The following is a 27,886-nucleotide window of genomic DNA, read 5'->3' as shown; positions in this document are numbered from 1 at the left end:
CTCTTCCCTCCGCACAGTGCAGTGTCATCTTCACAAGTTTACAGGGTCCCTGATAGAGGCTGGCTATTTAAACACTTCTAGTGCCTCAGCCAGGATTTAGAGAGACAGACACTGTCTGTCCTATGAGTAGATCTTAGAAAGGATCAGGTTTAAAATGCTCGAAATGCCTCCTTTTAAATTTCTTTCTTACAGTCTTGTTGCAATGATGTACAGGTTACACAATGGATTGTATCATGTTCTAAAGTTCATTACTGGAGCCTAGTTATTAACCTTTAAAAATAAATTTAATCCTATTAACAGCTTTTAATAAATGGAGGAGCTTGCTTTCTGTTGAAAAGAATTTTGGGTTATTTTATGGGGTTCTTTTTAATGGTGAATTAAGCTTTGCAACATCACAGGATATTTAAAAATCAGAATTTTTAGGTGCTTTTCTAAGAGACGCTACCACTTAAGGAGGAATCATCTCAAAGAAGTCTGATGGCCTGTGCTGAGCAAGATGTCAAACTAAATAATTCTAATGGTCTCTTCTGATCTTGGAATCTACGACTGTACTTCCTGTAATTTCTGTAGACCCTTTTACAATGATGGATAAAATCAATCAGAAAGAGCAAACCTGTTCATTTTCTCCTCACTCTTATTGGACCCTGTTTCTCCCCTCATTTTGTAAACACAGATACAGATGGTGCCACAGCAGTATGAGGATGAGATGAAAAGGTAGAAAACAACATTTGTCCAGCTGTATGTTTCCACATGGAAGTTTTTGTTGTTACCACAGTCGCTTCTGATATAGGAGGTGTCCTGTTATATTTCATTGATTAATGGAGATGTCTGTTCCTTCTTGGGGTTCAACAATCAAACTGTGTTTCATGCTTCAGAGGCAGAACATTTTGTTTAGAAGCTCAATCTCAATCCAATTGAATTAATGTGAACAAGATGCTCCTTATCCCAGTCTGGTTTTTAAACTTTTAGACTCATAGGATGAAAGTAATATACATAAAAGAAAATTGCTGTGGATCTGCATGGCTTTTCATTCTGAATTTTGACTTGTTTTATGTCTTCACAAAGTCCTATTTAAATAGATCATTTAAATAGATCATGCTTTTAGTAAAAAAGAGCCAGATGATGCTGTTTATATACCTTGGGGTGCAGGGAGGAGGAAGAAATTCTTGGGTTCTCTCTACATACTTGTCCTATTTCTGTCAATTTTGATTTTTCTTTCCAGTCTTATGCTGGTGGCAGCCACATAGTGTAAAGGCAGTTATATTGTTGGACACCTTAGGTACAAGAATAGCAGAATGCAATTCAAGTAGAAAATAAATTATTTATATAGGAGGGTACCAATTTTGTTCTGCAGAAATGTATAAAACAGTTTACACTCTGTTCAGAACAGACAATGAACCTATTTTGTTCATGTAAATCTGTGTTCTGAATTTCTAATCTGCGATGTCTAATGTCTTTCATATTTCACTGATGGATTCTTTTATTTAAGAATTTTATACTTCTTTTGAAGTATTTTACATTTAAAATATTGGTTCCGTTTTATTCAGAAGTGTGTTGATATATCACCATTGTTGTGACATGTGTCATTTAATCCAAAGCACCCTGAAGAAATTTGTTCCTCAGAAAGATGAACAAGAATCAATTCAGGAACTGACATGTTTAATTTCAGCACTTTTACCAGGATGCAAATCATGTTTCTTACAGACTATATCTTATGAAATCTTACGATATAGACACCTACCTGTTCTCCCTACCTCTGCTTCTTGGAATTCTATTAAACTTGAATACCACAGTAGTCTCCTTGACATCTATAGATTTTAATTTAGCAGGATACAGAAGTAATTTAAGACAGTCACTTCTGGTGTTAGAATGGTATCTTAGAATCAGAGGCTGGTCTGTGTTGGAAGGGACCTTCAAGATCATCTAGTTCCAAGCCTCCTGCTGCAGGCAGGGAATTTTCTAATGTCCATCAATGAGAGCTGTGCATGTTTGCACAGCAGGTAACTGTGTGCATTTACCTCTCTTTCTAACATCTTTGCATAGCTAACAACCTGTCAGAAGAGCTTCTTTCCCTTCCTTTACCCATGTTAACTGACTGACTTTTAAATCCTCTCATTAAAATTGTCATCTGGTTGCAAATAGATTACACAAAACCCCATTGGCATAACTCATCATTTGACCTCCTAATGGCCTTACCCGTGGTAGAAAGAACAGGCACCTGTGCACACTGCCTCTGACACTGCTTTTTTTTCCAGGGCTTATGACAGGCCTCATTTAGCACGGTCTTCCCAGCCCAAGAGTGATAAAGATCTGGCCTACTGGAGAAGACGAGGACAGGACTTCAGTGTGCTACTGGGCTATTCCCAGAAGGCCAGTGTGGAGATGAAAGGCCTGGCTGCATCCCCAGGGGCACCCCGGCACCCCAAGGAGAACCAGCTGAAGGTGGGCTCGGGTGCAGGGTATGGCAGAAGAAGCGGCTTGCAGGAAAGCTGTGAAATGCCCAGCGCCTGCAAATGGCAAAGTCTGGAAATAGAGAGCTGGAACCAGCCAAAAAAGGTGGGGAGGCAAATGTCTGAGGGTGACAGGGAGAAGCTGCTTCAAGAGCTTTATTCGCTGACCCTGGGAGACAACGTACTCAGCACCCAGAGCAGGGGGAAATCGCAGTCCTTGCCAAGGGTCCTTTCACCTGAGAGCATGCGGTGCGTGGAAATGCCCTCCCTGACCAACAGTAACAACTCACTCAGCGTCACTAAAACCCCCTCCTATCCCCCAAACAGACTGGGTGTGGAACCTGCCAAGCACCATGGAACAGGAGGCAATGTCCTTCCCCTGGTGAAGCCCAAGTATGGGAGACCTCTCAAGCCTCCATCCTATGAACTGAAGCGGCAGACTAGGGCACCTGCAGAAACCGTGGGTTTCCAGGACCACTACCAGAAAGAGGAACCTGTCTCCTACTTAGGCAAAGTCAATGAGCCAAGGCAAGATGCTGGCATTCCAGACCCTGGTTTGGAGCCCCCAGTGTATGTACCTCCTCCTTCTTACAAATCCCCACCTCACCAACACGTGACCCCCCGTTCCCTCAGTGAAGTGCCTAAAACCAACCCGTGCGCCAGCAGTGACCCACAGGGTCCTGCAGAGCAGGTTGTCCCATGCCAACGACCAGCAATGAATACTTTTGAAGTGGGGGGTGACCTTTGCAAAGACAACCATTTTCCTCATGGGAAGCAAAGCCATGCAAGGCGCCCTGCTGACCACCTGTGTTCCGTTCAGTACATTCCCTTTGATGATCCTCGGATACGACACATTAAAATTGCACCACTGGAAGGTCTGCAGGGCAACTCTAACCACACTGAAAATGCATGTAGTCCCAGTTCTGGTGCTTTGCAAGAGAGAAATCTTGAAGTACAGTACAACAGTGCCTTTGTGGATGCATCAAACTTGTCCAGTTCTGCGAAGGGAGAAAGAACTTCCGACAGCTCCCCACGTAGCAACAGATGGTTGGCACCATCCATCCAAGATCAGGAAAACTGTGCCTTGCCGGACCAAAGAGACAATTGTAGAGCAACTAATCACAGCCCCCGCAACGAAGCCAGCACAGAGTACACGAAAGGCAAACTTTCTGTAAGAAATTCACATATGGACAACACCTGTGAGACTGTTACAAAAGTGAAAAAGTTTGAACCTGGAACTGGGATGCAGAGCAAAAAGAGTTCAAAGAAAAAAATGAATGAAACTATATTTTGTTTGGTATCCATCCCAGTTAAATCAGAATCCAATCTGCCAGATACAGATAGGAACAACAACATAACTCAGAGTCCTGATAAGAATAGGTTTGATAACAATGGAGCTTTGCAAGAACAAAGTCTCTTAAGTATGTCTTCAACAGACTTGGAGTTACAAGCGCTTACAGGAAGCATGACCAATAAAAATGAGTTACAAAAACAAGAGCTGTGGAGACCAGAAGAGTTCAAACAAATGAATGACCTCAGATTTATTCAGCCTACAAAACACAGAGAGCTCAAATATTCTGGCTCCTGGCCAGGTGATCAGTACAAAGACCAGCAGACGCAGACAAGTTTCTCTGAAGAACCTGAGAGCCCAGAATTTTTCCATGGTACAAAGCCTGGGAAGCCTGATAGTAGCAAGCAGCTATCTCCAAAACTCCCAGGATGTACAACATCCACAGTGGGGGCAAAACAGACAGGGTCACCTTCTGATGAGAGAAGCTGCAGACAGAACAGTTACAGTATGAAGGGCCAGACTCACCTCAGCCAGTCTAGCAACAGTGCATTTTCTAGGACTGCCACCTCAGTCCTTAAGTCTCCCTCCCCAAAAGCCCACCAGAGCCAGCCTGTGCCTGTCCAAGAGAGGGAAAATGGCCTTCTTTCCAAGGGAGATGTAGTTAAGGGAGAACCAGGTGCTCCCTGCAACAGTACAGAACCATTTGGGCAGTTCCTGTTGAAACCTGTAAGTCGCCGTCCCTGGGATGCAATAAGTGAGCTAGAAAGTTTTAACAAGGAGCTGCAAGGGCAGGAGGAGAGCACAAGCAGTGAAGAAGATTTGGACAGTGCTGCAGCTCCTCTGCAGGCAGGTGCCTTTATGCACAGGAGTGAGTCCAGAAATGAGAAATCAAGCCAGGAGCTAAAACATGGTGGGAAATCAGAAATGGTTGTGCCAGAGGTGCCTGTAATTAGGCCAGGAAGGGTTAAAAGTACAGAAATGGTTGTGCCAGAGGTGCCTGTAATTAGGCCAGGAAGGGTTAAAAGTAAGTCTGAAAGTTGGAGCATGGGGACAGAGCATGGTGGCGAGCTAAGATGTGCTGGCTCTCAAGGCTTTTCAAAGCCAGGAGGGAGCAGTGAAGGAGTCAGGCCAGCAGATGGAAGACTGATAGAAATGGGGATGGGGGAAGCCAAGAGCAGAACAAGCAAACAGCCAATTCATGAGAGCCCTATCAGAAGAGTTTTGTCCAGTAGCTCAAGTAGTTCATGTCACAGTAATCCTTTCAATAACCCTGTCTTGCAGGAGATGAGTGAAGACCAAAATTACCTAGACTTTGTTAAACTGAGCAAATGTGCAACTCCCACAAATGATAGGGTATTAGAGAGAGGGTCAGGAGTATGCTTGTCACTAACAAAGAGGAACCAAAGGTGCTCTGAGCCAGATTTGAGGTCAGTAGGACTTGATGTGGCCCCAGAATCTGGTGCTAACAACTCTGATCACTCTTCAGATGCAAATGCAGTGGAAATCCCTGTGAATGAGTCATTGCAGGCAAGAGCTGCAAGAATTTTAGGTATAGATATAGCAGTGGAGTCTCTCCTTCCGGATGACCGTGCTGGGCCCCACCCAGGCACTAGCCCTTCAAACAGTGCTCAGGACTTTGAGTCATCAGCAATAGGGAACACAGTAAGTAACAAAGAAGGAAAAAAGGAAGATTCTTATGAAGGCAGACGAAAGTGTGGCTGGACAGAGAGTGCTCTCTTTGTCAGAGCGGGAGGGCGATCTTTATACCCTTTTGAAAGCCAGGCCACTCTCCAGGAAGCCAATGCTAAACCACTGGTAACTGAGCAAGCTCTTGAACAGCCTGTGAGTCCCAGCCAAGGTGAGGACCAAAACTTGGTTTGCAAGTCAGCTGCTTATCAGCATTCAGAAAAGAGAGTGAGGAGCACCTCCAAAGTGATAGAGACACTCCAAGGCAAGCTCACGTCCCCACCCAGCCGGACTGCCATGGATCGCTTGGTGCGCATGAAGGAAGTTGACTCTGTGTCGCGCATGAGACGCCTGAGCATTAAGAGCGCAGACTCAGGAGAGGAGGTGGATGAGGAGAAGCTGTCGAAGGTACCAGAGGAGAGAGGAAGCAAACTGGCAAGCTCAGGGGCTGTTTCCAAGCGTGTCATCTCTCTCAGTGAAAATGGATGTTTAGGTGGAATGGACAAGAAGAAGATCGACAGAGATTTTTCGTTAGGTAAGTAACAGTTATGGGAGATCCAGATGGGTACTCGTTTCTTATGTAATGGGCATGATCGGTTTGCTTATGCCCACGTAATGCTGCTCAAATAGTAACAGGCTGTAGGTGGTACTATCCTCATCTGGGAGCCACCCACTTTGCTCTCCTTGTGGAAAAGATGAGTGTTCTCTGTTCCCGTTTTAGGAATTGTTACTGTAAAACTCACTTGTGATACAGAAATTCATTCACAGAGACTGGAGTGCTCCCTAAGGTCTTATCTCTGTCTAATTGTTTCAGGGAATGGCCAGGCTCAAACAGTGGAGTTCAAAGACAGTCACTCTAATGCCAGTGTTTGGGAACGTGTGGTCATTTAATCATAGCTGTTCCTTGAATGCCAATTTTTTTCCTTCTCTAATACTTAAGTAGACACATACCATATCATAGTTCAGAAGAAACTAAAAATAAAAATCTGACGTTCTTCTGTGAAGCCTCTGGGAAATGGCTGCATAGAGGGGCCTGGAAATTCTCTCTCTCTCATGAATATTTTCCAGATCAGATGTTGAGAACAACTATTAACCCCAGGACACATGGAAAGTTGACTATTTCAGTGAACACCTTTTTTTTTTTTTTTTTTTTACTGTTTTTTGGTGTTTCTGATCTCTCTCTAAAACATGTAAACTTGTGTAGTCCATATGCATCCCCAAAGTAACATGAGCAGTTCCCTCTCTGAAACAGTTTTCATTTAGCATTTTTTTAACAACTGAAAATCAGTTGTTGCTATAGACCTGTGTAAAGGGATAAATCTCCCAGGCCACCTGCCTAGTCCATTAAATAAATTGGAGTGAGCAAACATAGAGTGTGAAAGCTGTTAAATTAGTATTAATCTCCTCCTTCCTTTTTCCATCCTTTCTGTTACAGTTGACACTTTGCCTTGAAATCTGCACAGGTTATTCATTTAACCTTATTGATAAAAATCTATTCAGTTTTCCAGTACAGAGGGACTGAAATTAAATTAGGTATACTTTAAACTGGACTTACGCAATTCCAACTGAAAAGAAATGCTTGTATGAGTTCTAAGTATTGACTCCTACAGCCTTGAAGCCTTTCTCTCCATGTCTTTTTCTGTATGCCACATCTTTGTCTCTCTCTGCTCTGAACTGTATTTCTCCAGACCAGATTTTTCAAACAGACTGATTCAGCTTTCTTGTACCCATCAGGTCTGGTCTGCCCCACATGCATTTCATATGCTTTCCTCCCTTGGGGTTTCTGCTGGAGTGAAGAAAATAACTGTTGTGGTGACATGACTTCAGGGATGTATCAAAACAGATTGTGTGTGTTTTATTGGAGAGTTATTCTGCAGTAAATTAGGTCTAAATTTATCCCTCTTGCTGACAATGCCAGGCTTATATTCTGCAGTGTGTTCTCACTGCAGCAGCTCCCTCTCAGCCATAACAGCCCTCCCCATGTTTGGATGGCATGAATGTCCCTTCCTGCTGTGCATGTCCAGGGTGACACACATGGGGTGGGCAGGTGGCTTCTGGCCTCTTCCCATCCCAAGAGACCCTGATTTGTTGCTGGCCCCAAAAGCTTCACCTTACAGGGTGACTGTAGATTCATATTTGTAAGAAGGCCTGATGTTGTGTCTTCCTCTTTTAAATCTCACTCAAATTTTCACAATAGCTTATTGGTACCATTGAAAGCCCAAATGAGAATTAATCCTGAAAAAGCATTGTATTTATTGTTTTCAAAGAGCAGATATTCCATTCTAAAAGGCCACTCTATTTGGAGCAAGGTAGGGTGATGTTAGACTTATAATTGCAGACTGGGCCTGTCACAGAGGCTGCAGCCCTTAGCAGAAACAGGCTTTCACATGTATAATGTTGCTTGGCAGACGAACAATCATCTCAGAGCAAGAGCCCTGCCAAAACTGAGTGCAAGCTCATCTTACTATGCAAATACTGCCATTAGGAGAACATCTCTAAGTGTTCCCAAATGCATTGGATGTCTTTTCTCCTTTGCTGTTTGGAGACATGAGTCTGCTAATCTGGCTTTGTTTCTGTAGAGAGCATTTCAAATGAGCTTAACCAAATTTTGAATAAGCATTTCTAGATCAGTGCTAGAACTCCAATGTCTGTCCCCCTCAAAAGGGTGACCTGGCCTGTCAGTCTGGCACTTTTGTGTCCTTGGTTTAGGTGCTGAGGGCATGGGTAAGCTTTCGGGGAACATACTGAGCCATGCAGAGGCTCCATGTCTTGTGGCCTGGCTTTCTCCCTTCCTCCCCACCCCTGTCTTGCCACTCCCTGAAACAGTGAGCACCTGAAATTTTGTGGGGAATTCTGTTAATGTGAATGTGTCTGGTCTTAGGAAAATCAGGTTTCTGAAATGCAAATCCATTTTTATTCTTAGGTCAACCTGTCACAGAACACTTCAGAATTTTATGTTTTAACAGCTTAGATGGCAAAATATTTATGATTAAAAAAAATGTTATGGCTTTAGAGGCATCTTCATACACCATCAGTGCATTAAGCTTAAAAGGATGCAGCATTATCCTAGAGAACACTAGCCCTCAAAAACTTTATTTCTGTTGATTTTTTGCAATCATGTGGTGTCTGTTTGGAAATACCAGAAAAGACATAGCAGAAATCATAGGTGTTGCTGGCACAGACTTGTTTCTTGGCTGGACTAGCAGCTCCAGGAGGGTGGGCAAGAGAAGTGATAAAAGATTCTGCAACACAAATCCACCCACTGGGGCCAAATCCAGAAATCCTTTCTTAGCCAGTTCCCCCTTGACGTGAGTGTGGATGTAGCAGATGGACACTTGCATATAGGAGCAAAAATTTCCCTGGAGGATTTTTATGCTTTTTATGTTCGAATGAAGACATTTACTCACATCAACACGAAAGTCCCGAGGATAAATGTTTTACTCCAAAGTGTGATATTTGTGTGTGGAATTATTTTCATGCTCAGCTGTTTAAATGTGAGTGCAGTGGGAGTACAGCCTACGGGAGGGACGTTTAAGGTTAGCACAGATTCCCAGGTTGTGTAAGAGCAGAAGCAGCACGCGGCAGCACGGCTGCAGTGCCGGTTTGTCTGGCCCCTCTGTGCCTGCAGACTCCTCTCTAGGTAGCCCTGGCTCCTACACGCCATGACCGTGCACATCAAGGGCAAGCCAGGTGTCTGCATGATGGCACTGGGCAGGCAGAGCTCACAGGGCAAAGCCTTTTCGTTGCAATCCTGTCCCAGAGTGACAAGGGTGAAGGAAAAGGCTCATGTCTGCTCACTACGTGGCCAGCAGTGGGATAAATCCAATTAAGAAATCTCATAGAAGAGTGTCCTCAGGGATTTGGGAAAAGGAAAACCAGCCTATGGTATGTCCTGTGAACTGGCAGGAGGGAGGCTGGAAGTGAAGAGTGTTAGCAAGCCATTCCAGTGCTTTAGTGAATAAGGCTGGAACATGAGCTGCAGTTTTGCAGACTGAAGCAAGACAGACTAACCATAGTGATGCAATGCAGCTGTGCTTTCCTGTTTTCTGTTGAATTAATCTGAAATGAAGGATTTGCAATCAAATGAAAAGACCCTGACGACTGCATGGCACAATCACTCCTTCAGCCTGCCTTACACACCCTGCTGGGATGCTTAAAGCATTTACTAGTCCTTAGTGTTCAGTACAAGGGGGAGAAAATGTTGTCTTTTTCTTCCTGTCAAAGCACCTGAAAACTGGAAGCAATCACTTAGCATTCAGTGTGCTTGTTCCTACCTACCTAAGGCCTTCCCAAATTCTATCTTCATGCATTTGGTCAGAGTTGTTCCTGAATTATGGTGGTAAAAGCACAGAATTTGGGTCAGGAATGTGATATGTATCTTTAATGCAGCAAGCTTTATCAGCTCTCCTTTTTTAAATAAAAGCTAGGGAAAAGATGTGTCATTTTCACAGCCAGAAATATTGAATAGATTTCACAATACATTATTAATAGTGTTTTCTTGGTTTTTTCCAGATACATATGACCCCACCAAAGTTGAAAAGGTGTGAGATTAATGAAGAGGAGAATAGAGAAATTTCTGCTCTACTAAGAATGTTTCACTGATTTTTTTCTGGGTGCTTTTTGTTTGGTTTTTGTTCTTTAACATTTGGAAATTGTCTCCATTTGTGATGTTCATGGTGTACTGATAATGCCTTTACCACTGCCACTAGGAATTAGCTATTCATGTCTGAGACTGTTGTGGAGATCACAGAAAAATGACTTCTACATTGGAACAATCTGGCTTTGTAGTGTTTAAGACAATACCTACCGTTGGCAAAGAGTTTTCATCTGAACTTTATTTCAGTCTTTAGCAAGGATAATGAAACGCATCAAGTGAGGTGTTACATTGGTGTAAATGTAAACATGGGAAATTTGTGAAATTATTTTTAAAAGAATGTGAATCTATAAGCTATACTTCTAAGTATCTACATTCTAAACTTTGTTTAACTTAAGGGATTTTTGGCCATAAGTAGGAAGTGCTGCTGCACTGTGTGGGGGAAGGAATGTGAAAGAATGGTAGCAAAGACTGATTGTGAAATTCTCTCTGACTTCCAGAGTTTGAATTTACTTGGATTAAATACTTACTTGCCACCTGTAAAGAAGAAAAACAAAACCCAAAAGCTTCTAAAAGATGGAAGACTTTTGTAGTACAGTGTACAGAACATGTAATTATAGTAGCTGGCAACTATGTTTCAAACCAATGCAAAGTATACCACTGGCTGTTTTGCACTCAGTATTACCTGTTTTTGTTTTGCTGTTTAGAAATTCTTTATATGAAAGAATAGTAGCTGGTTTAAAATAGCCCATTTTAACAAAGTAACTATATTTCTTGTTACAGAATACTATCTATTTTTCTACGATGTAAACAATTGCTAACAAGTGGCAAGTATAAAGAAGTATTATTATTATTATAATTATTATTATAATTATATTTTAAGAAGACTTATTCCTTTGAGTGAAGGTGCCCCAAGCAGATTTCACTTATATATCTTAATGCACACACCATATTGCCACTTACTTGGTAGTGCTACCTTATTTTGCTCTGAAAAAAAGCCATCTATCTATCTATCTATCTATCTATCTATCTATCTATCCATCAATCTATCCCTCTATCCATCTATCTATTTACCACAGGGTTAATTTCTAATTTTTCCCACTCAACCATTGGATTGTTCTTCTTGGAGCCACTTTCTGAAACACACTGAGAACTCTCCAGGCTGGTGCTGCTGCCATTCCATTCCAGGGACGCTGATTACCAAAAAGTGGGTTTGGATCTTTGTCCCAGTGTTGCCGAGTGGCTCAGATAAAATGCCTGCTTGCTTTCTTATACTTTGTTCCCTTTTACAGATTATGAGTTTGGATTAGGCCAGTGCACAAAAGTAAGTAAAACTGGGTTCTTCTTCCCTGAAGCCACCAGGTGTTGGTGGGGAGAAGTTCAAGTGTCTTTTTGATGGCATTTAAATACATGGCTTTAAATATATTTTATCTGCACACACAAATGCATGAATTACAGAATTTATAATAAAGCCTATGCATTCTGCCCTTTGATCCTGAATTAGCCTGCTAATTATCTGTGTCTTAAAAGCCTTTATGTCAATTCCTGTAAGTTTTTTGTAAGTACCTGTGTACTAACATTTTTCTGATGACTTGTTCATGTACTTCACCAGTCTATTCTCTTGGCCTTTTCTGGGTTTTAGCATAATTTTATTTTTTAAAATCTTGTAATTTCTTGAAATATTTTTTCCTAAGTCTGTAATTTGGAAAGAACGATCGGGAAAAACACTCATCCTGTGTTTTGGCAGCAAGAGTTTCTTGTCTGTAACACATGATTCTGTTACATATGGACTATTTAAAGCTTGCTTGAAAAGAAAATGTGGTGTATAATTTATTTTATTAACTCTTGCATATGCTGTGTAGCAATACTTGTTGACAAACTGTTCCTACCACTCTTACTATATTCACCTCTCTTCATCACCATCTAGGACATCCAGGGACTTGTAGATAGCTAGAAAACATGTTTCTCCCCCCAATGCCTCCCCACCTGAATCCTGCCCATAAAAAAACAGTTCTGAAAGAACTTCATCCACTATCATCTTCCTACTAACCAGTGAAGCTGAGATGCATAGCAATTAATTGAAAGTTTTAGTTTAACCTTGATTGCAGAAGAACTGTAAATTGTCCCATACAAGCATTGCTATTACCTTCTGTTTATGTCTACAGGGAACAGAAGTGTTCTGTGCACTTTATTTTCTTCTGATAGGAATAGGTTTATTGATTCTGCAATGTGTCTGTTTCATCAGTTATATCAAGTAATTACTTTTCCAAAGCACACAAACATCCAAGATCTTTAAAAAAAAAAAAAAAAGAAGAAGTGGCAAGAGGCACTAGTATTAACAATATTGCAGAAGTGGCAAGAGGCACTAGTATTAACAATATTGCAGACAAAGTTTTATTGATGAAAACCAAAAAAAGAAAACCTAAAAAGTGGGTAAGCTTTGTTTTGCAGTAGTGTGTGACTGACCAGTGGATGAAGGAGCAGAAATGGTGTATTCCTCTAACAGCATTGGTAGTTTCATTTGATAATATGATACAGACAACTGAGAAATCCATAGGGTACAGTTTTCTCTGCAATTCTGTCTCTGTTTCTGCAGTGTCAATACCATGAGTCAGCTATTGGAATGGACTGTATTGTACCATAGCTGAACCACCTTTCCAGAAGCCTTTTGTCAGTTTGCAGTCAACAGAGAGCTCCTTTTATGCCAGACATGGTTAAAAACCAGTAAATGGGGATTGCCAGTGCCTGTCTCAGTAGGTCCATAAAACTGTCTTGGCAACAGCCCTCACTGGTAATGGCAGCAGCAGGAGCTCAGGGCTGAGCGGGTGCAGAGGTGGAGCATGCAGCAGGCTGCTCCAGTGCCTCGTGCAATGCAAGCACAGTGAAAAGTGAGGAACTCTGCCTTTATTCTAGGGGGAAGAGCAGAGCTAGACCTCAAAAATTGTGTTTTACAACGTGCTGTGTATCCAGCTCATGCTGCTCCTATGCTGTTATAGCTGAGGAAGCTGAAGCTGGGGGAAGATACTGTTTTCATGAGCAACCTCAGAAATTCATGCAAACCCCCCCCCCCCCCCCAAACCTGACTGGTCCTTACATTTAAAAAAAAGTTTAATGGGGACACTCAGGACCTGGACGGCTAAAGAGGACCTGCCAACTCCTTCCCTTTACCCTGTTGAAATCCAGAAGGGACAGTCACATCCTGAGGGGCTGGTATCAGTAACAGCGGCTGGTGGCAGGGAAATAAAATCGAACACGACATTCCAGGCTCCTATCTCCTATATGAGGAAGAGAAGCCACCCGTGAACTCCGGGGCTGCCAAACGGCCCGAACCCCGCGAACGGGGCAGGACGGCCACTCCCGGTGCGGCAGAGGCGGGGGGACCGAGACTGGGATGGGGAGCGGGACTGGGATCGGGCTGGGATGGGGAGCGGGACTGGAATCGGGGCTGGGATGGGGAGCGGGACTGGGATCGGGCTGGGATGGGGAGCGGGACTGGAATCGGGGCTGGGATGGGGAGCGGGACTGGAATCGGGGCCGGGATGGGGAGCGGGGCTGGGATCGGGGCCGGGATGGGGAGCGGAGCTGGGATCGGGACTGGGACGGGGAGCGGGACTGGGATGGGGAGCGGGACTGGGATCGGGTCTGGGATGGGAAGCTGGGCTAGGATGGGGAGCGGGACTAGGATCGGGGCTGGGATGGGGAGCGGGGCCGGGCTCTGTCCGGGGGCGGCGCATCTGGGAGGGCAGCGCGCTCCCTCCTGCGGTTCCCGAGCGCCAGCGGGAAGTTGGTTTCCCTGAAGAATCGCTGCTGGCGGGCCCCACGCCATCCTCCTTGCTAGAGTCGTCTGGAACTAGAGAAAGTGAGGTCTGAGCAGAGCTCTTCAGTTTTTGAAGTGCCACCACCACCACAGCCACAGGAGGGGATGGGAAGGCAGAGGAGGGAAATGCCTCTGAATGACCTGAGACCTCCGGTGACAGAAATGCCCTGTGATACAGTGCACCTGACCATGCATCACTCATCGGATATTAACTCAAGAAGCCTTCCCCAGGCATAAGAAGGGCTGTTGTATTTCATACCACAGGTTTGTCTTTATTGAAAACACCTGCATCATGTATCAAAACCATCAAGTTTCCTTGGCTCAGCTCCTGATGTGGGGAGCAAGTCTTTGTACTGAAACATCCAATGATTCCAGGAAAACAGGAAGGACAGCAATGCTTAAATTTGTAAAGTCACAGAATTAACCTCTCACCCTTAAAAAATAATCATTCCTATCAAAGCTTATTTAAGGATAAATATTGGAATTTTGCAAAATATTTCTGTTTAGTATCACAAATCAATATAAATAAGTAGAGTCAACATTCTATTGCCTTTTCCACATAGACAGCCAGCCAAAGATTAGTTTTATAGTGCTTGTCCCTCTCTTTGGGTTAAAATGTTGATATGTTCTTCACTGCCTTTTTTCAAAGGACAAAAAACAAACAGTGGAGTGATTAGAAGAAATGCAGAAATCCGATGTTCTTGCATTTTAAATTATAACAGTTCTTGCAATTGCTAAGTGGGTCCTTTTGTCCAACTTCAAAATCTGATAGGCAAGTATATGTGAGAAATGAATCTTTAATTGGCAGGAGCCTTCAGCTCAAAGAAGACAGACAAAACAGTGCTAAAAGGAATGGAGAGAACTGACAGCTTGTTAGACTTTTGAATGTTTTGTGTGAAGCTGTCCTTTTGGAAGACATTGGTATTTTCTTGGTTGAGGATCAAACAATCCCCTAATTTCCCTCCACTGGCAATAAGCCTCAGTGCTGGAGCCCTAATTTACTGGAGTGGGTTTTAATTACAAGTGGAGTCTACAAAATTTAGACTTCTATTCTTCTACATAATCCAAACAAAGGTTCAAGCTGAAGATTTCATGAGATGATGAATATATCATTGAATTAATTAGAAAAATTGGAAAATTGTGATTTCTTATTCAAATTTGCAAGAAAATGTTCGCTGTCTCTCCCCTGTGGACTAAATGAAACCTGTTTACCATCAATTCTATTTCCAAGGAAAAAAATTTCAAACAAAGAAAAAGGGAAATCCTGATATCAATAGCAAAGCCCAAACCACAGTGCTACCTCCCACCCATGCTGAAAAATATGTTTGCAATATGTCATGCAGAGCTGCACAGCAGGGAGAGGGTGAAGGGAACTTAAATCAGAACTGACCGACACATGGCTGAGATTAGAAATAGAAATGAAATTTCCCAGCCAAGAGAAACCACAATAACATACATATTATAAAATGAAGGAGGAACTTTCTACCCTTAACAGCCACAATCTCAGCTTTCTTTAGAGCTCTGGATCAGCAGAGAAAATAATCAGAACCATTCTGAAAGCCATTCCTGACCTGGAAAACAAGGGGATATGTGTGCTAGACAGTGAATCAGTATCCATGTGTCTTTGTCCTTATACAACACAGATAATTCTCCACATTGTCTTTAAGATACTGTGGCCTTTCTCCAAAACAAATACTAGGTCATTGCCTTGGTTTTCTTCTCTCGCTAGTCCACAGGCAGATTTAGTGGGAAAAAAATAGAGGAAATAGACGTAAGCAATTATAATACTATTTATATGATATCAGAAGATGAATGTATTTTAAGAATTTTCTTTGTATTTTTTGCCTGCACAATGCAAATACTGTTTCTGGGCTTAAAAGTAAACCAGAGGAGTGCTATTATTCAAGACAAGACATTTTCCAAATAAAGATTTTGCATGAGTACACTACTCAGTGATATTGTTGATGTTGTTATCATGAGGTAAAATGGAGCATGTGCTCTGATGTTTGCACTGCCTTCAAGAAAGATAAATGTATTGGTGAAGTGTTAAAAGGCTGCAGTATTCTCCAGGGGTCTGCTGCTTCCAAACCTGGTGTCTATAGAACGAGGTACAGATTTTTATTTTTTTTTAAGAATTTCTTTCCATATCCACACTGTCTCAGACCAGCACAGACATTCATTTCCAGGTTGTGTTCTGTTTGTTTGCTACCTGCAGGGTGTGTTCTGCCTCTGTGCGAGGGCAGATTCCTCCTTTACTGCCTGGCACCCAGCCATGTGCACCGGCCAAACTTACGCCACAAGAGCATTTTCCACTCCATGTCAGTGTTTTCCCCTCCCTTTGCAAAAGTTGATATGGCACTGGGATAGTTTACTTTGGCTATGTTGCAGTAAAGAATGGCATGTTCTGTATCTGTACTGATAGGACTTCAAGAGAGCTAAGTTATCAAGTTAATACAATTTTTTTCCCCCAGGCAAAACTTAGGTTGCTCATGGCTAGAACGTGCAGCTCTGTCATTTGTCACTGGCTCACAGGCAGGTTAGACCTTACTGTCACACTCACCTGTACTGCTGTGTAGAAGCAGTGGATTCATCCCAGTACCTCTCACATATAACCAACAAACATGTGGAACAAAAGACCCGACAGATCTGGGGAGGCTGAAGATAGAAATCATTGTGGCAGTTTTGCTCTCCTCTTCATCATCCAGCAAACCTGATCTCACTATACCCCCTCCTTCCCCACCTGCTTGAAGTATAAAAATCTCTAGTCCAGCATAATCCCACCATCTACCCGATCTGAGTCTAGAAACCAATTTTCCTGCATTTTTTCTGCTGGTAGGAGAATGCTTGCAGTTCTTTTCCATTGCTGATACATGGGAGTTTTTGTTTCTACTCTTTACCTTAGTTTTGATCCTTGAATCAATCCAAGCATGTTGTTCATTATTTTTTGCAAATGTACCTAACAGAATGGGCTATTACAAAAGGCAGAAGCCCAGGGTCCAAACTCTCTTGTTCCATTGAGACCCAAAATTTTGAAGAAAGGGGCTGGCCCTATGTCGGGGAGCCCACACACAGCCCTATAGGAAAAATGAAAGCATAAGAGCAGAGACATTTCTGCACTTGCTACCACCCACCCTCTCTGCTGCATCAAGGCTGATGCCAGCCCCTCCAGCAGGGAGCTATCTCTCACTTTTGCTCCTTGATGTCCCCTGGCCAGCACTCTCATGGCATGCTTCAGGGGGCACAGGTTCTGCTCCTGCTACCAGACAGGGACTGGGGCTCGCCAACACAGTCTGAGCTCCTGCCAAGCAAATCTGTCGGTGCTCAGGCCCACCCTGGCCTGCAAAGCACATCAGTGGGACAGTGTAGTCATGGCTAAGGGTGAGCAGAGGTTGCTCAGCTCTCACTCAGAAGTTTCCTTGCTGAGCCAATCAAAAACCCTCCCAGATGCACTGCTTCTCTTCACCCCCTCTCCAGTTTTAACTGGGAGAAGCACAAGCTCACTCATCCTTTGCCACTCTAGCCCACACATGCCTGACCCTTGATAATCACATAAGACCCTCAGTTCTTATCTTACTCTCCACACACCTCATCTTCTTTATCTCTCCCACTGACCTCTCACAGCCCCTTTGTTTGACCTTTCTGGGCAACAATGGTATGTTACCACATTCACTTAAAGCTATTTTAACTCTCAAAATCGTCCCTTTCTTGGGGGAGAGAAAAACAGCCCCCTGGGGAATACCTTTGCACCATTTATGCAGTGAGGTGCTAGCACCAGCCTGCAGAAGTGTGATACCTCAGGAGATGATGCAGAAAGGAAGGAAGCCAACTCCTTCCTTTTATCCCTTAAAAGAAGATCACTTATTGTAACAATAATCAAGATCAAGGCAAATTCCTGGGGGAAAATAAAAAAGGAAAAAAGCTCTAAAATCTCTTTGAGGTGCTGTGCTATGCTATGGTCTGTAGCAGTGTATTTACAAGCCAGCTGTGGCTCACTTTGCAGATGTTACCCTAACCAGAAGCTTCAGCTTCTCTTACCCCTTCCCTGTGTGATTTAGTCTGCAGCATATTTAGACTTTCCTTCCATGTGCTGCCCAGGTACAGCCTTCAGCCTTTCAGCATAGTCACAACAACACCAGTGCCCTGAAACTCACAGTGCCATGAGCGTGGTGACCTGGCCAGCTCACGTCATTTGAAGTGGCAGGGGGTTATGACATTTTTTTGGGCAGGAAAGCTTGTCATTTGTCCCATTTTCTCATTATTATTGTAGTGTAATGTTTAGAGTATAAAGGAAGTCCTCTGCTGTCCCAGTGGTGGGTCACACTATAAATACCCCAGATGGCACAGGACAAGGAGGGCTGTAAAACTCAGGATGTGGGTCACAGGATGGCTGTCTGCTTGCTGTCTGAGGGAACTCAGATAATAAACTCTTCCAAAGAGCTCTGATAACACCACATGAAAGGAGTACAAACACTGTGGAGGGGATCTTCAGCTGCTGTAAAATGTCACTGCTGTCTTCAGCTCATGATATGCTGCTTTTCTTATTTCCTTCCCTTCTCAGCCTCCTCCTGAGTGCCTGAGGTACAGAAGTATCCACATTTTTTGCCTTCTGCATTACTTTTCAGCTCCTTTTCCCTCTCAGTGCAGACACACCTTTGTGTTCCTGCAACATCCTCCTTAACCTACGCAGCTCTCATACAATTCTGACACCTCAGCCAACAGTCCCCTGAAGGATATCAGCACCGTGCCAAAAATACAGAGCCCTTTTCCCTGCCCCAAGGGTCACAGGCACAACAGGGAGGTGATTCAGGACAGGCAAACAGAGGCCACCAGGTTCCTGGGACAGATTTTAAACAGAAACATTCCTTATGTAAAAATCATTCTTTATTCTCCTGGAGAAGTTAAAAACAAAATTCAGGAATTTTGTCAACTCATGCAATGAGAGGATGTTCTTGAGAACATTGTGCCTTTTACTGCAGGTTTATTATCAAAATATTATTGGGTATGTCGTTGGTGTTTTAATAATCCTGGGAAAATGTTTTTGCTAAGATTTGGAAAGAGTATTTGGGAGAAGTGAAAATAAAAAAACAATGGTGGATTGATTTCAAACCTTCAGAAATGGTCTTTGCACACCCCCTTTTTTCCCCCAACCCAAAAGCAGTTTTTCATGGTTTTGATCTGAGTACCTGAATATTCCCCCCACCCTCAACCTTTCAAACCACCAAATCCTGGTGTGGACACAGCTCTGTGGAGGGTTATTCCAGATGAAGTTCAGTGGTTGGTAAATGCTTGGGACTGCATTTATATCTGTACAGTTTTGTTAATGGCTTAGAAATTACACTGCTTTAGCTATGCAAGTGAAGCAGTACAGTTTTGTAATCTAAGTCCACATTTCACCCAGACAGGGTTGAAAGGTGCAACTCATGGTTCCTGAGGCAAAGCAGATTTATTTCTTTTTTATTCGCCTTCCCTCTGAGATAGGAACTGCCCTCTGCTGCTGAATCAGCAGGATGTGCCCCGTGACACTGACTTTAGTAGTCTGGAAAGCTGTTAATGGGTCTGAAATCCATCCCCTACCCCAGCCTCTCACACAGCGTGCACGGGAGAGGCAGGGAGCCGAGCAAACAGCATGGGAGAGGGAAGTGGAGACCCCTGATACACACAGCTGCTATCTGTGATAAGCTGCATCCTGTGCCATGCTCCACCTCGCTGCAGCAGGGAAGGCGTTTGAACTCCAAGACCCTTCCTCAGTTCAATCCCTATCTGACAAACACACAGCAGGCAGCTGGAGGGAAAAAAGCAAAGTTCAACCCATCCCAAATGACTCAGTTTCTGAGATTTCTGACCAATTTCCTAAAACTCTGCCCAGAGGATTTTTTAAGGCAGTGTCAGTAAATTTGAACGATATAAATAACTGAAGAAGTTAATGATAGCTGTAGGGTGGTGATGCAAAGAGAGCTGAGGTGGGGTAAAAGCACCTCAATAATGAGCAGGCAGGGCAGTAAAGAAACAGACTCCTTTCAGAGACTGCCTTGTTTGGAATGGCTGCAGCTGAGCTCGGGTCTCCCAGCAGCCACAAACCGACTGTGGCTCTTGGCTTGCGTGTCCCCTTTGTCCTGAGCACGGTCCCTCTGACAGCCGGGGCTCCTCAGCAGAAATTGCTGGGAAGGCAGCAGCAGATCCCCTCTCCACGTCCTCCTCAGGGACCTTTCATCCTCCCCACGTTAGCAGAGACAAAAGTCACGGCTCTGATGTGTGTGTGTCTTAACTTCGTGTCACCTTTGTCATGCGCCGCTGCCCCGACCCCTCCTCAGGCATGTCCCGACCCTAAGCCAAACCCGCGCGGAAAAGCCCGTGCGGTCCACACCCGGCCGTGCCGAGAGGCCACACGCCGCTCCTGAGGGGGGAAGGCTGCCACCACGCCTGGCAGCCTTCTTAGAAACATGCTTGTTTCTTTTCCGCCAAAGATTGTTCGTCAGTAAAAACTTATTTCGCTTTTGTTTTGTTCATATTGGTGCTCTGGTCTGAGGCGAAAGGCGACCCGCGCGCGCCCGCCTCAGCCCGGCCGCGGGCCCGGCGCAGCAGCGCCACCTGCGGGCCGGGAAATGGCGCCGGGGGCGCTGCCCGCGGCCTCGGGGAGGGGCGGGGAGAGGCCGTGCCCGGCCCGGCGCCCTCACCGAGGGACACGGGCTGCGGGCAGCCGGCAGGGAAACAGGCTGAGGCTGGAAAGGGTATCGGAGATAGGGTGAGGAGGGTGGCAGGCAGGTGGAATAGGTGGGACTTGATGGGTCCAAGTCCTGTTGAGCCTGGACAAGGGACAGAAAAAGTTGGTGGGAGGTGAGGCTAGGGAGGCCAGATATATAAGGTGTGTCAGCCTTTTGGTCTAGCTGTGACATACTGTTAGAAGCACCATTTGGCAGACCTGGATAGGCCCAAAAAATTCAGAAAACCTTTCAACAGAGCTCACACTTCCTGGGATTTACCTGTGAGGCATGTGTCATAGAATCATAGAATACCCTGAGTTGTAAGGGACTCACAAGTATCACTGAAGTCTGTCTCCTGGCCTTGCACAAACCACCCCAAGAATTACACCAGGTACCAATTATGCATTTGCTGAACCACTTCCATTTTAAGTGGTTTTATCCATTTTAGGATAAACCTACCTGGGATGATGTCCCTGACTGCAGTAGCTCCAGTCAGATCTGCAGAGGCACCCATTATAGCACCTGCTGTTCTGCTTCTAGGTGGCCAGTCCATCTACTGCCATCAACCAGATTATCCTTTCAGCATCCCTGAGACACGTGAGTTCTGCTTTAGCAGATTCCCCAAAGGCAGGGGCACTGCAACTTCACTGTAAGAGGATTTCCCAGGATTAGGAAGCAATCACAACATGAACGAAATTACTCAGCAGTGTCACCACATTCACCAGCTACCAGGGACCTTTGAAAACTTCTGTGTCTGCTTCACTGACATGTGTCTTTGGTTCTGAACAAAATACCTCTACTCTCACTTCGGCCAAAACAACATCAGCAACATTTGACTCTTCAGTAAACCCCTTAAGAGCATCCTACTTGCCATCCCTCCCACAGCCATCCCTCCCTGCCCTTGGTGTCACACCTGGCTTGATCTCATTTACACCTTGCACTCTGGCCAAAACCCTGTGTTTTTAATTCTTTCCTCCTTTTGAACTGGAATGCCAGTAATCATTCTTCAGTCTACATCAACTAATAGCCAATACAGACACTTTCTCCTAGTCCTACTGAATATCAATTTCTTAAAATACAAAATAGGATTCTTTTAGAAGGAAAGACAGAGACATTCCTTGAAATTTTAATAAAAATTAATAAAAGTCAATGCATGGCAGCCACAATCTTCTCTGTCTGGTACAAACCCAAATTATGAGGTTGGACTTAGATACTTCAGGCTACTGGACTCTTCTGGCAAGGGAGAATCTTTTATTTTTAAAGAATATTTCAAAAGACATAGGGTTTATTCCAATTATGGTTTTCAGGAAGCAGAGCAATAACATTCTATTTTCAAAATTGCTTCAAGCACAGTTTCTTCCCACGTGTCAAACCCTAGCAGCCAGAGCTCCACAGCTCTTTTTATGCCAACCATCTTATATTCCAGTCACAAACACGTAACTCATAATCCTATTTAACTTTGATACCACAACTGACTTGCCCCATCCCAATCCTGTGGTTTCAGACCCAGCAAATTTGACACTTCACACTTTTATGGAAAATAGCTTGAGGGCTAAAAACTCTGTGGAGGTTGGCTTTGTTCTTCATTGTTGATTGGGTGGAGATGGCTGAAGAATAACTGGGAAGGGATTAGGCATGTTAGCTTCATGCTGGATGAGGAAAGCTGTGTCTTGGCATTTCTTTCATGGGGAGCTGTGTTCCAGGATGACTGGGATCACCCACTGAATAGAATGACTAATTGTTCAGCTGCTCATTAACCTCACACATCACTTACACATTTTTTGTCGAAGTTTGAAAGAGCTGTTGCCAAATCAACACCATTTTTTCCTAAAATCCATCTCAATTGCAAGTCTAACTTAGATTTTCTCCAACCTTTGAATTCAGTAAACCTTGGTTATGGGAACAGTGACATTTATATTGAAACATGTTGCAACATGAGCTAGGAGAAAGAAAAAGGAATGTTTCCAGAATGCAGTTGCATGGAGGTTGTTTTTCACCTTTGATTCTGATGTAAACGCATTTGGTGAACATGGGTTTTGTGTGCTTCCCATCTTATAAAGTGGTGGATCTCTTTTGAGATCTGATGGTAGGAAAATGTTGTACTAGCACTACATATTCATTACTGTATTCTCTGTTGTTTGTCATTTGTTTTTCTTAAAAGGTTTGTTTTTCCAGCTGTCTGCTTGTCCTCTCTTTCCTGGGAGATGTGCAAGTGCCTTGCTCCACCTCCTTCTCTGTAGTGACACAAAAGGCAGGCAGTGCCATCACATTGTCTGCACTGTGTCAGCCTTGCCTTGTTACACAGCCCTTGGAATTCACACAGCAACTCACACAGCATGGCATAAACTTTTATACTTTTGCTGTTCCCTTTGGAGTTACAGACTAAGGAAATGAAGGACAAGCAATCCAGATCTACCTGGGTGGGAAGAAACATGGCAGCAGCACTTCTTTTGTCTCCCCTTCTCCCCTCAGCTTCTAACACTTCCTATGATAAGGTAGGATGTACATATGAAAGGTGTTGAAGAGGGAGAAAATCCACAGTCATGATAGCAGGGGGAAAAAAAGAAACAGAAAAAGGTACAAGTTCTGCAAAAAGAAGCTACTATTGTTTCAAATGAGTAATGTATCAGTGTCTCCTCTGCAGGTCTCCAGAAGCATTTATCTGACTTTTTTTTTTACTGGACTGACCAAAATCAGAGCATAGGCTGCCCTAGAGGGAAATGCCTGCCAGACACAACCTTCAAATAAATATTTCTCAAATTAAGTATTTTTTTTACAAAGCAAACTCAAAATCCAGCCTGATAGAAATCTGCATGTGACGGAAAGAGCCAAGCAGGCCCCTTCTGGTTGGAGCCAGGAAGGGGTGAACCCTCTTTAGGGACAGCTACTGCTTCCTCAGGCACATCTTCCTGCTCCCACTGTACTAGAGGCCAGGTCTGAGAGCAGCAGCTGCAAGTGTGACCCTCTGGACAGTTCCCAACACCTGCAGGCTGCTTCCTGCAGAGCCTGCTGCTTTCTCAGGTCTCTAAAGGGCATGGATTTTTCTTACACTGTTTTTCTGTGTACAGAATACACAGATTTATTTGCATAAAATGACTGTTTTTCAAACTTAGATTCCTTTTTTTCTTTATAAGGTCAAAAGCCTAGAGCCCTTTACTGCAGCTGTGTCTGTTTCTTAGCATGTCTTAAAAGCCATGCTAAGCCACACAAACCAGCTTTAAGGGGCTCTTTTTCCTGCAGTGCAAGAGGCTTTAGGGGAAAACATTTATCAGTGAAAACTAAATTCAAAAGAATAGACATGACCATAAAGCCAAAAACCTGAAACATAATTTGGGATGATAAATATTCAAGCATATCTTACATTAGGTATCTAAATCAGAACCTTTTTGGAGTTCTTGTTTTATTTCCCACATTTCAGCCCTCAGAAAAATAGGTAAAGAGAGGCAATGCTCATACAGATAGTGTCAAAGTAATGCTTCTCCTTTCTCTTCCAAACAGGGCTTTCTACAAATGAACAGTAACATTTTGAAGAAGCTATCTGTAGGAAGAAAGAAGGTGATTTGTATGAGTATTTGTTTTCACCTTAATCTAATAAGTGATCAGTCATGGTCTGTGAATTAATCCTACAGATTGTTAGTGTAGAACAGAAATCCAGCAATTCAGTCTGAAGAGACTTGCTACTCACATTAAGCAAGAGACACTATCACTTTTTTGGCTGCGGATTTAGTTCAGTACAACTCTTGGTGTCAGTCTAATCTCAGTGAATGTCTAGACGAAGACGTAGAGCATTCTCCACAATCCTATGTCTGTAAAACACACCAGTCCTTAGCTTATTAGCTTTGAACCCTTCATGGAGAAATGCTTTTAAGTCTTACAGAAAGTGCTATTTTGGAGAGATCTAGCAAGTCTACTCATTATTTGGGTTGAAGAGTTTTCTCTTTTATAAATCCCCAGTCTTTCTGTTTGTGATTTTGACAGTCTTTTAAAAATGTTTCAGCAGGAGATTTTCCATGATATCCAGCTTAAGTTACTTTCAAGATCTAAGTTAAGGATCAAAAAATGCTGGTTTTTTCATGCCCTGAAATTCTTGAATGGTCTTTCTTGTATGGGCGACAGTTCTTCCATTCTTTGGGAAAGGCTTGCAATGTGGCAAAAGAACTGACTATAGTGCAGAACATGGAGAAAAAGAACAGCCTTTGAATGACCAGAGCACTTTTCAATGTACATTTAGACTGTGATTTTAGAACCTTACAAAGTCCATCTTCTCTGAGCACAAACAGAAGGGAAGCACATATTGCAGCCAGGAAGAACAGGGATGGAAAGGACAGTAGTGCTCCAAAAAGATGGACTGTCCTTGTCCCTCTGTCCTAGGTGATTCAGGGCACTTTGTTCAAGCAGTCTTTGAAGAGGTGGATGGTACCACTGAAAGCCAGGGGTAGCTGTACTTTGGGCAGATGAGGTGCCAGGCTTAAAAATCCTGAAAAATCAGGAAAGACATATGTCAAACAGAAAAATCAATTTTCTGGCAAGCTCCAGCTGTCATGATTTATATTGGTGAGTACAGATGGGATCTTCATTCATGGACATGCTAATTACACAGACCATGTGTTTTCTGTGGAGGAGAGTGATGACTCCCCCAGAAGGATACCATGGCTGTGTCATTCAAAGTTCTGAAACTGAGCATAATGACCTTATTTCTGGTATTGCCTGGCTTTTGAATCCTTATCTTGGCAACCTTTGGATTGTTCATCTAATCAAAGTTGTATGTGCCATAATGTGACTCTGACAGGCTGGAACGCTAATTATTAGGCAGACTTCTTAATCTCTTCCTAGTTTTGCTGTTCCACATGGAAAAAGCCCAGCCTTGAAACTGGGTTATGAAATATGACTGACCTAAAGCTACAGTTTTCAGTCATCAGATCCCTGGAACAACTGCTGTGGAATTTGTCCAAGGTAACTGCTTGTTGCCAGTCAGCTTGCATTTGAAATTCAGGTTCTTCCCCTCTACTACATGGTTCTTGGTTTGCAAATAAAAAACATGGATTTGAAGCATCAAGGCCGATTTTCCTGGTGTTCTATTGCTGATGGCTTGCCAGTGGGGTTTAACTAGATATACCTGAATGTTGCCATGTGATTAGAACAGAATAAACATTTTGGAATAAAGATAATATTTGGACAGTTCAACTTTTTTTTTTTTTTTTCTCTTTGTGAATTGACCACAAGCAAGTTATGACTATTTACAACATTTTTGCTTAATCAAAATTACTCAGAGGATAACTCCCTGGTCAAAAGCAATTTAAGAGCAAACTGTATCTAATATGCACTATTTAGGCACTGAGTAAAGAATGAATTCATGACTCATAAGGGTGGTTTTGCACCTTGTTCTCCCACTGGGCAAGTAAAATTTAGCTTCAGGTTTTGTGCAAGATCACTCCCACTGCACAAGTCCAAAATTTCCCTTGTCTGTGAATGTTTCCAATTGTTCCTCAAAAATCTATTGCTTGGCATAAACAATAGATGTCAAATTCAATGTGCACTCGGACACCTGCAGGGCCTCTGGAAAACAGCTCCTGATTCCTGGACAAGTACGAACAACTTAAAGGCAGTAAATGCTTCACTTCACACTTCCTTTTTATTAAAAAGCCAACAAACTTTTTTGGCCTATATGATATCACTAAGTAAAGATGTGAAAGAATGTTTCCAGAAAATCATTTGTACATACAAGATCTGGCCAGGGAAATTGCTTGGTTGTATACAGGACACCCTCTGGAGGAGCTGTGTGTCACATGTAGGTCACTGCAGCATATCAGATCTGCAAGAGCAAAATGCTTATAACATCACATCATAATCAAAACAAATAACAGTTTCCCTTGTTCACTTCTATAGGTCTGTTAACTCTTGGCTGTCGTGGATTTTGACCAGCTCAAACATGTCTGACACTAAGTTGTACATTACTCATTGGCTTTGTTAATCACATTATGGCCTTTTATGAATTCTCAGAGAAAAAAAAAACTCATAAAAAATTATAAACTTACGCATTTTTTTTTGTAAAATAATTTATTTGTCTTTTAAAAATAAATATAAAGGCTTCAGTGAAAGGACAGGAATTTTTACTCAATTGTTTTGCATTCTAGACATAAAGGCTAATAGGCATAAACTGTTTTTAGGGGAGAGGGAAGAGGGAAGTGGACTAGAAAAGTTTTGGTCTGTCCTCAGGATTTTCTCACCTGGACTGAGTCGTTGCATTGCTTCTGCCAACACAGACAGCACTGTACACAGCTGTGCCGTTTGTACTGTGCCCCATGGGCAGCAGCAATTAGGCTTGAATCAGGACCCATGGAGGGACTTCACCTCAACTGGGTCCAATCAGCACCCTGTCTCTCTTGGTAGGCAATGAAAAGAGGGGGGTTTTTGGAGACCCTGTTGTTTTAGACACCCAGTTAGGGTGAGACATGCTCAGCTGCTTGCACTGACCAGGTCCCTGCTTGCTATTATTATTTATTATGCCATTATTTATTATTGCTATTATTATTTATTATGCCATACTCAGACGTCACTCATATCTCTTGCACTGTGGCTCCCACAGCCACTCGCACTAGAGCTGCAGCTCCCCTTTCTAATCCTGCTGGGCTGTATTTGCCAGTCTGGCTGGAAAGTCACTCCAAGTGTAGAAGACATCTACAGGGCCTCAGCATTTACCTGAGTGGTTCAGAGACAGGAGACCTACACCGGGGATGCAGTGAGCAGTGGGAGCTGGGACTCCCTTGTTCCTTGCAAGCTCCCCTGGAGCAGCTGGAGCACACTGGAGAGTAGATTGAGCAGAGTGTTGTACAGAGCAGCACAACAAGCCCAGTGTGGTTTTGTCTTGCTGAGACATCTTCTAGGATGTCAGCGCAAAAGAGGGGAGATTGAATTCTTTCTCCAGATCTGCGTCACATTTCCATATTAAACTATTCTCACTCGAAGAAACTTGCTCACATGCAATTCTCCCCATAATTCAGATTTTTCTTTCCTCTGTAAATCACATGCACTAGAGAGCCCCATTTATGAAAACAAAATCTATGACAAAACCCTCCTAACACCAGTAAATCTTCTTTTAATGAATTGGGCCTGTAGCTTCAATTATGAAGCTGGGATGTGACGGCTGCTAAGTGAGCCATGCCAACAACAACACTGAGGCAGATCACTGTCACAAGGGTGTTAGGAGAGTCTTGGGAAAGGCTTGGATGCTCCCTCTTTCCCTTCAAGCATTTTCACATCTGCACTGCATTATATCCCCATCCAGATGACTTTGCTGGGATCTCCAGTGTTCTTGGGAGTATTAACATTATAAGAAAAAACCCATTA

The 27,886-nt window shown here is 43.3% G+C and overlaps 1 protein-coding gene across 3 annotated transcripts in view; it reads left to right on the top strand.

The window, feature by feature from the left end:
- Nucleotides 1–11,838, top strand: part of JCAD (junctional cadherin 5 associated) — a 59,820-nt gene extending 47,982 nt beyond the window's left edge. For all 3 annotated transcript variants that reach the window (XM_059481238.1, XM_059481228.1, XM_059481248.1), the window contains 2 exons: nt 2,256–5,962; nt 9,940–11,838. In XM_059481238.1, coding sequence (XP_059337221.1) covers nt 2,256–5,962; nt 9,940–9,974 — 3,742 coding nt within the window. In that variant the 3' untranslated portion in view covers nt 9,975–11,838. The remainder of the gene's footprint in view (nt 1–2,255; nt 5,963–9,939) is intronic.
- Nucleotides 11,839–27,886: the final 16,048 nt, after the last annotated feature.

The sequence above is a fragment of the Ammospiza nelsoni genome, chromosome 1 (assembly GCF_027579445.1).
Source record: "Ammospiza nelsoni isolate bAmmNel1 chromosome 1, bAmmNel1.pri, whole genome shotgun sequence".
NCBI lineage: Eukaryota > Metazoa > Chordata > Aves > Passeriformes > Passerellidae > Ammospiza > Ammospiza nelsoni.
This window is presented reverse-complemented; position numbering and strand designations above follow the sequence as displayed.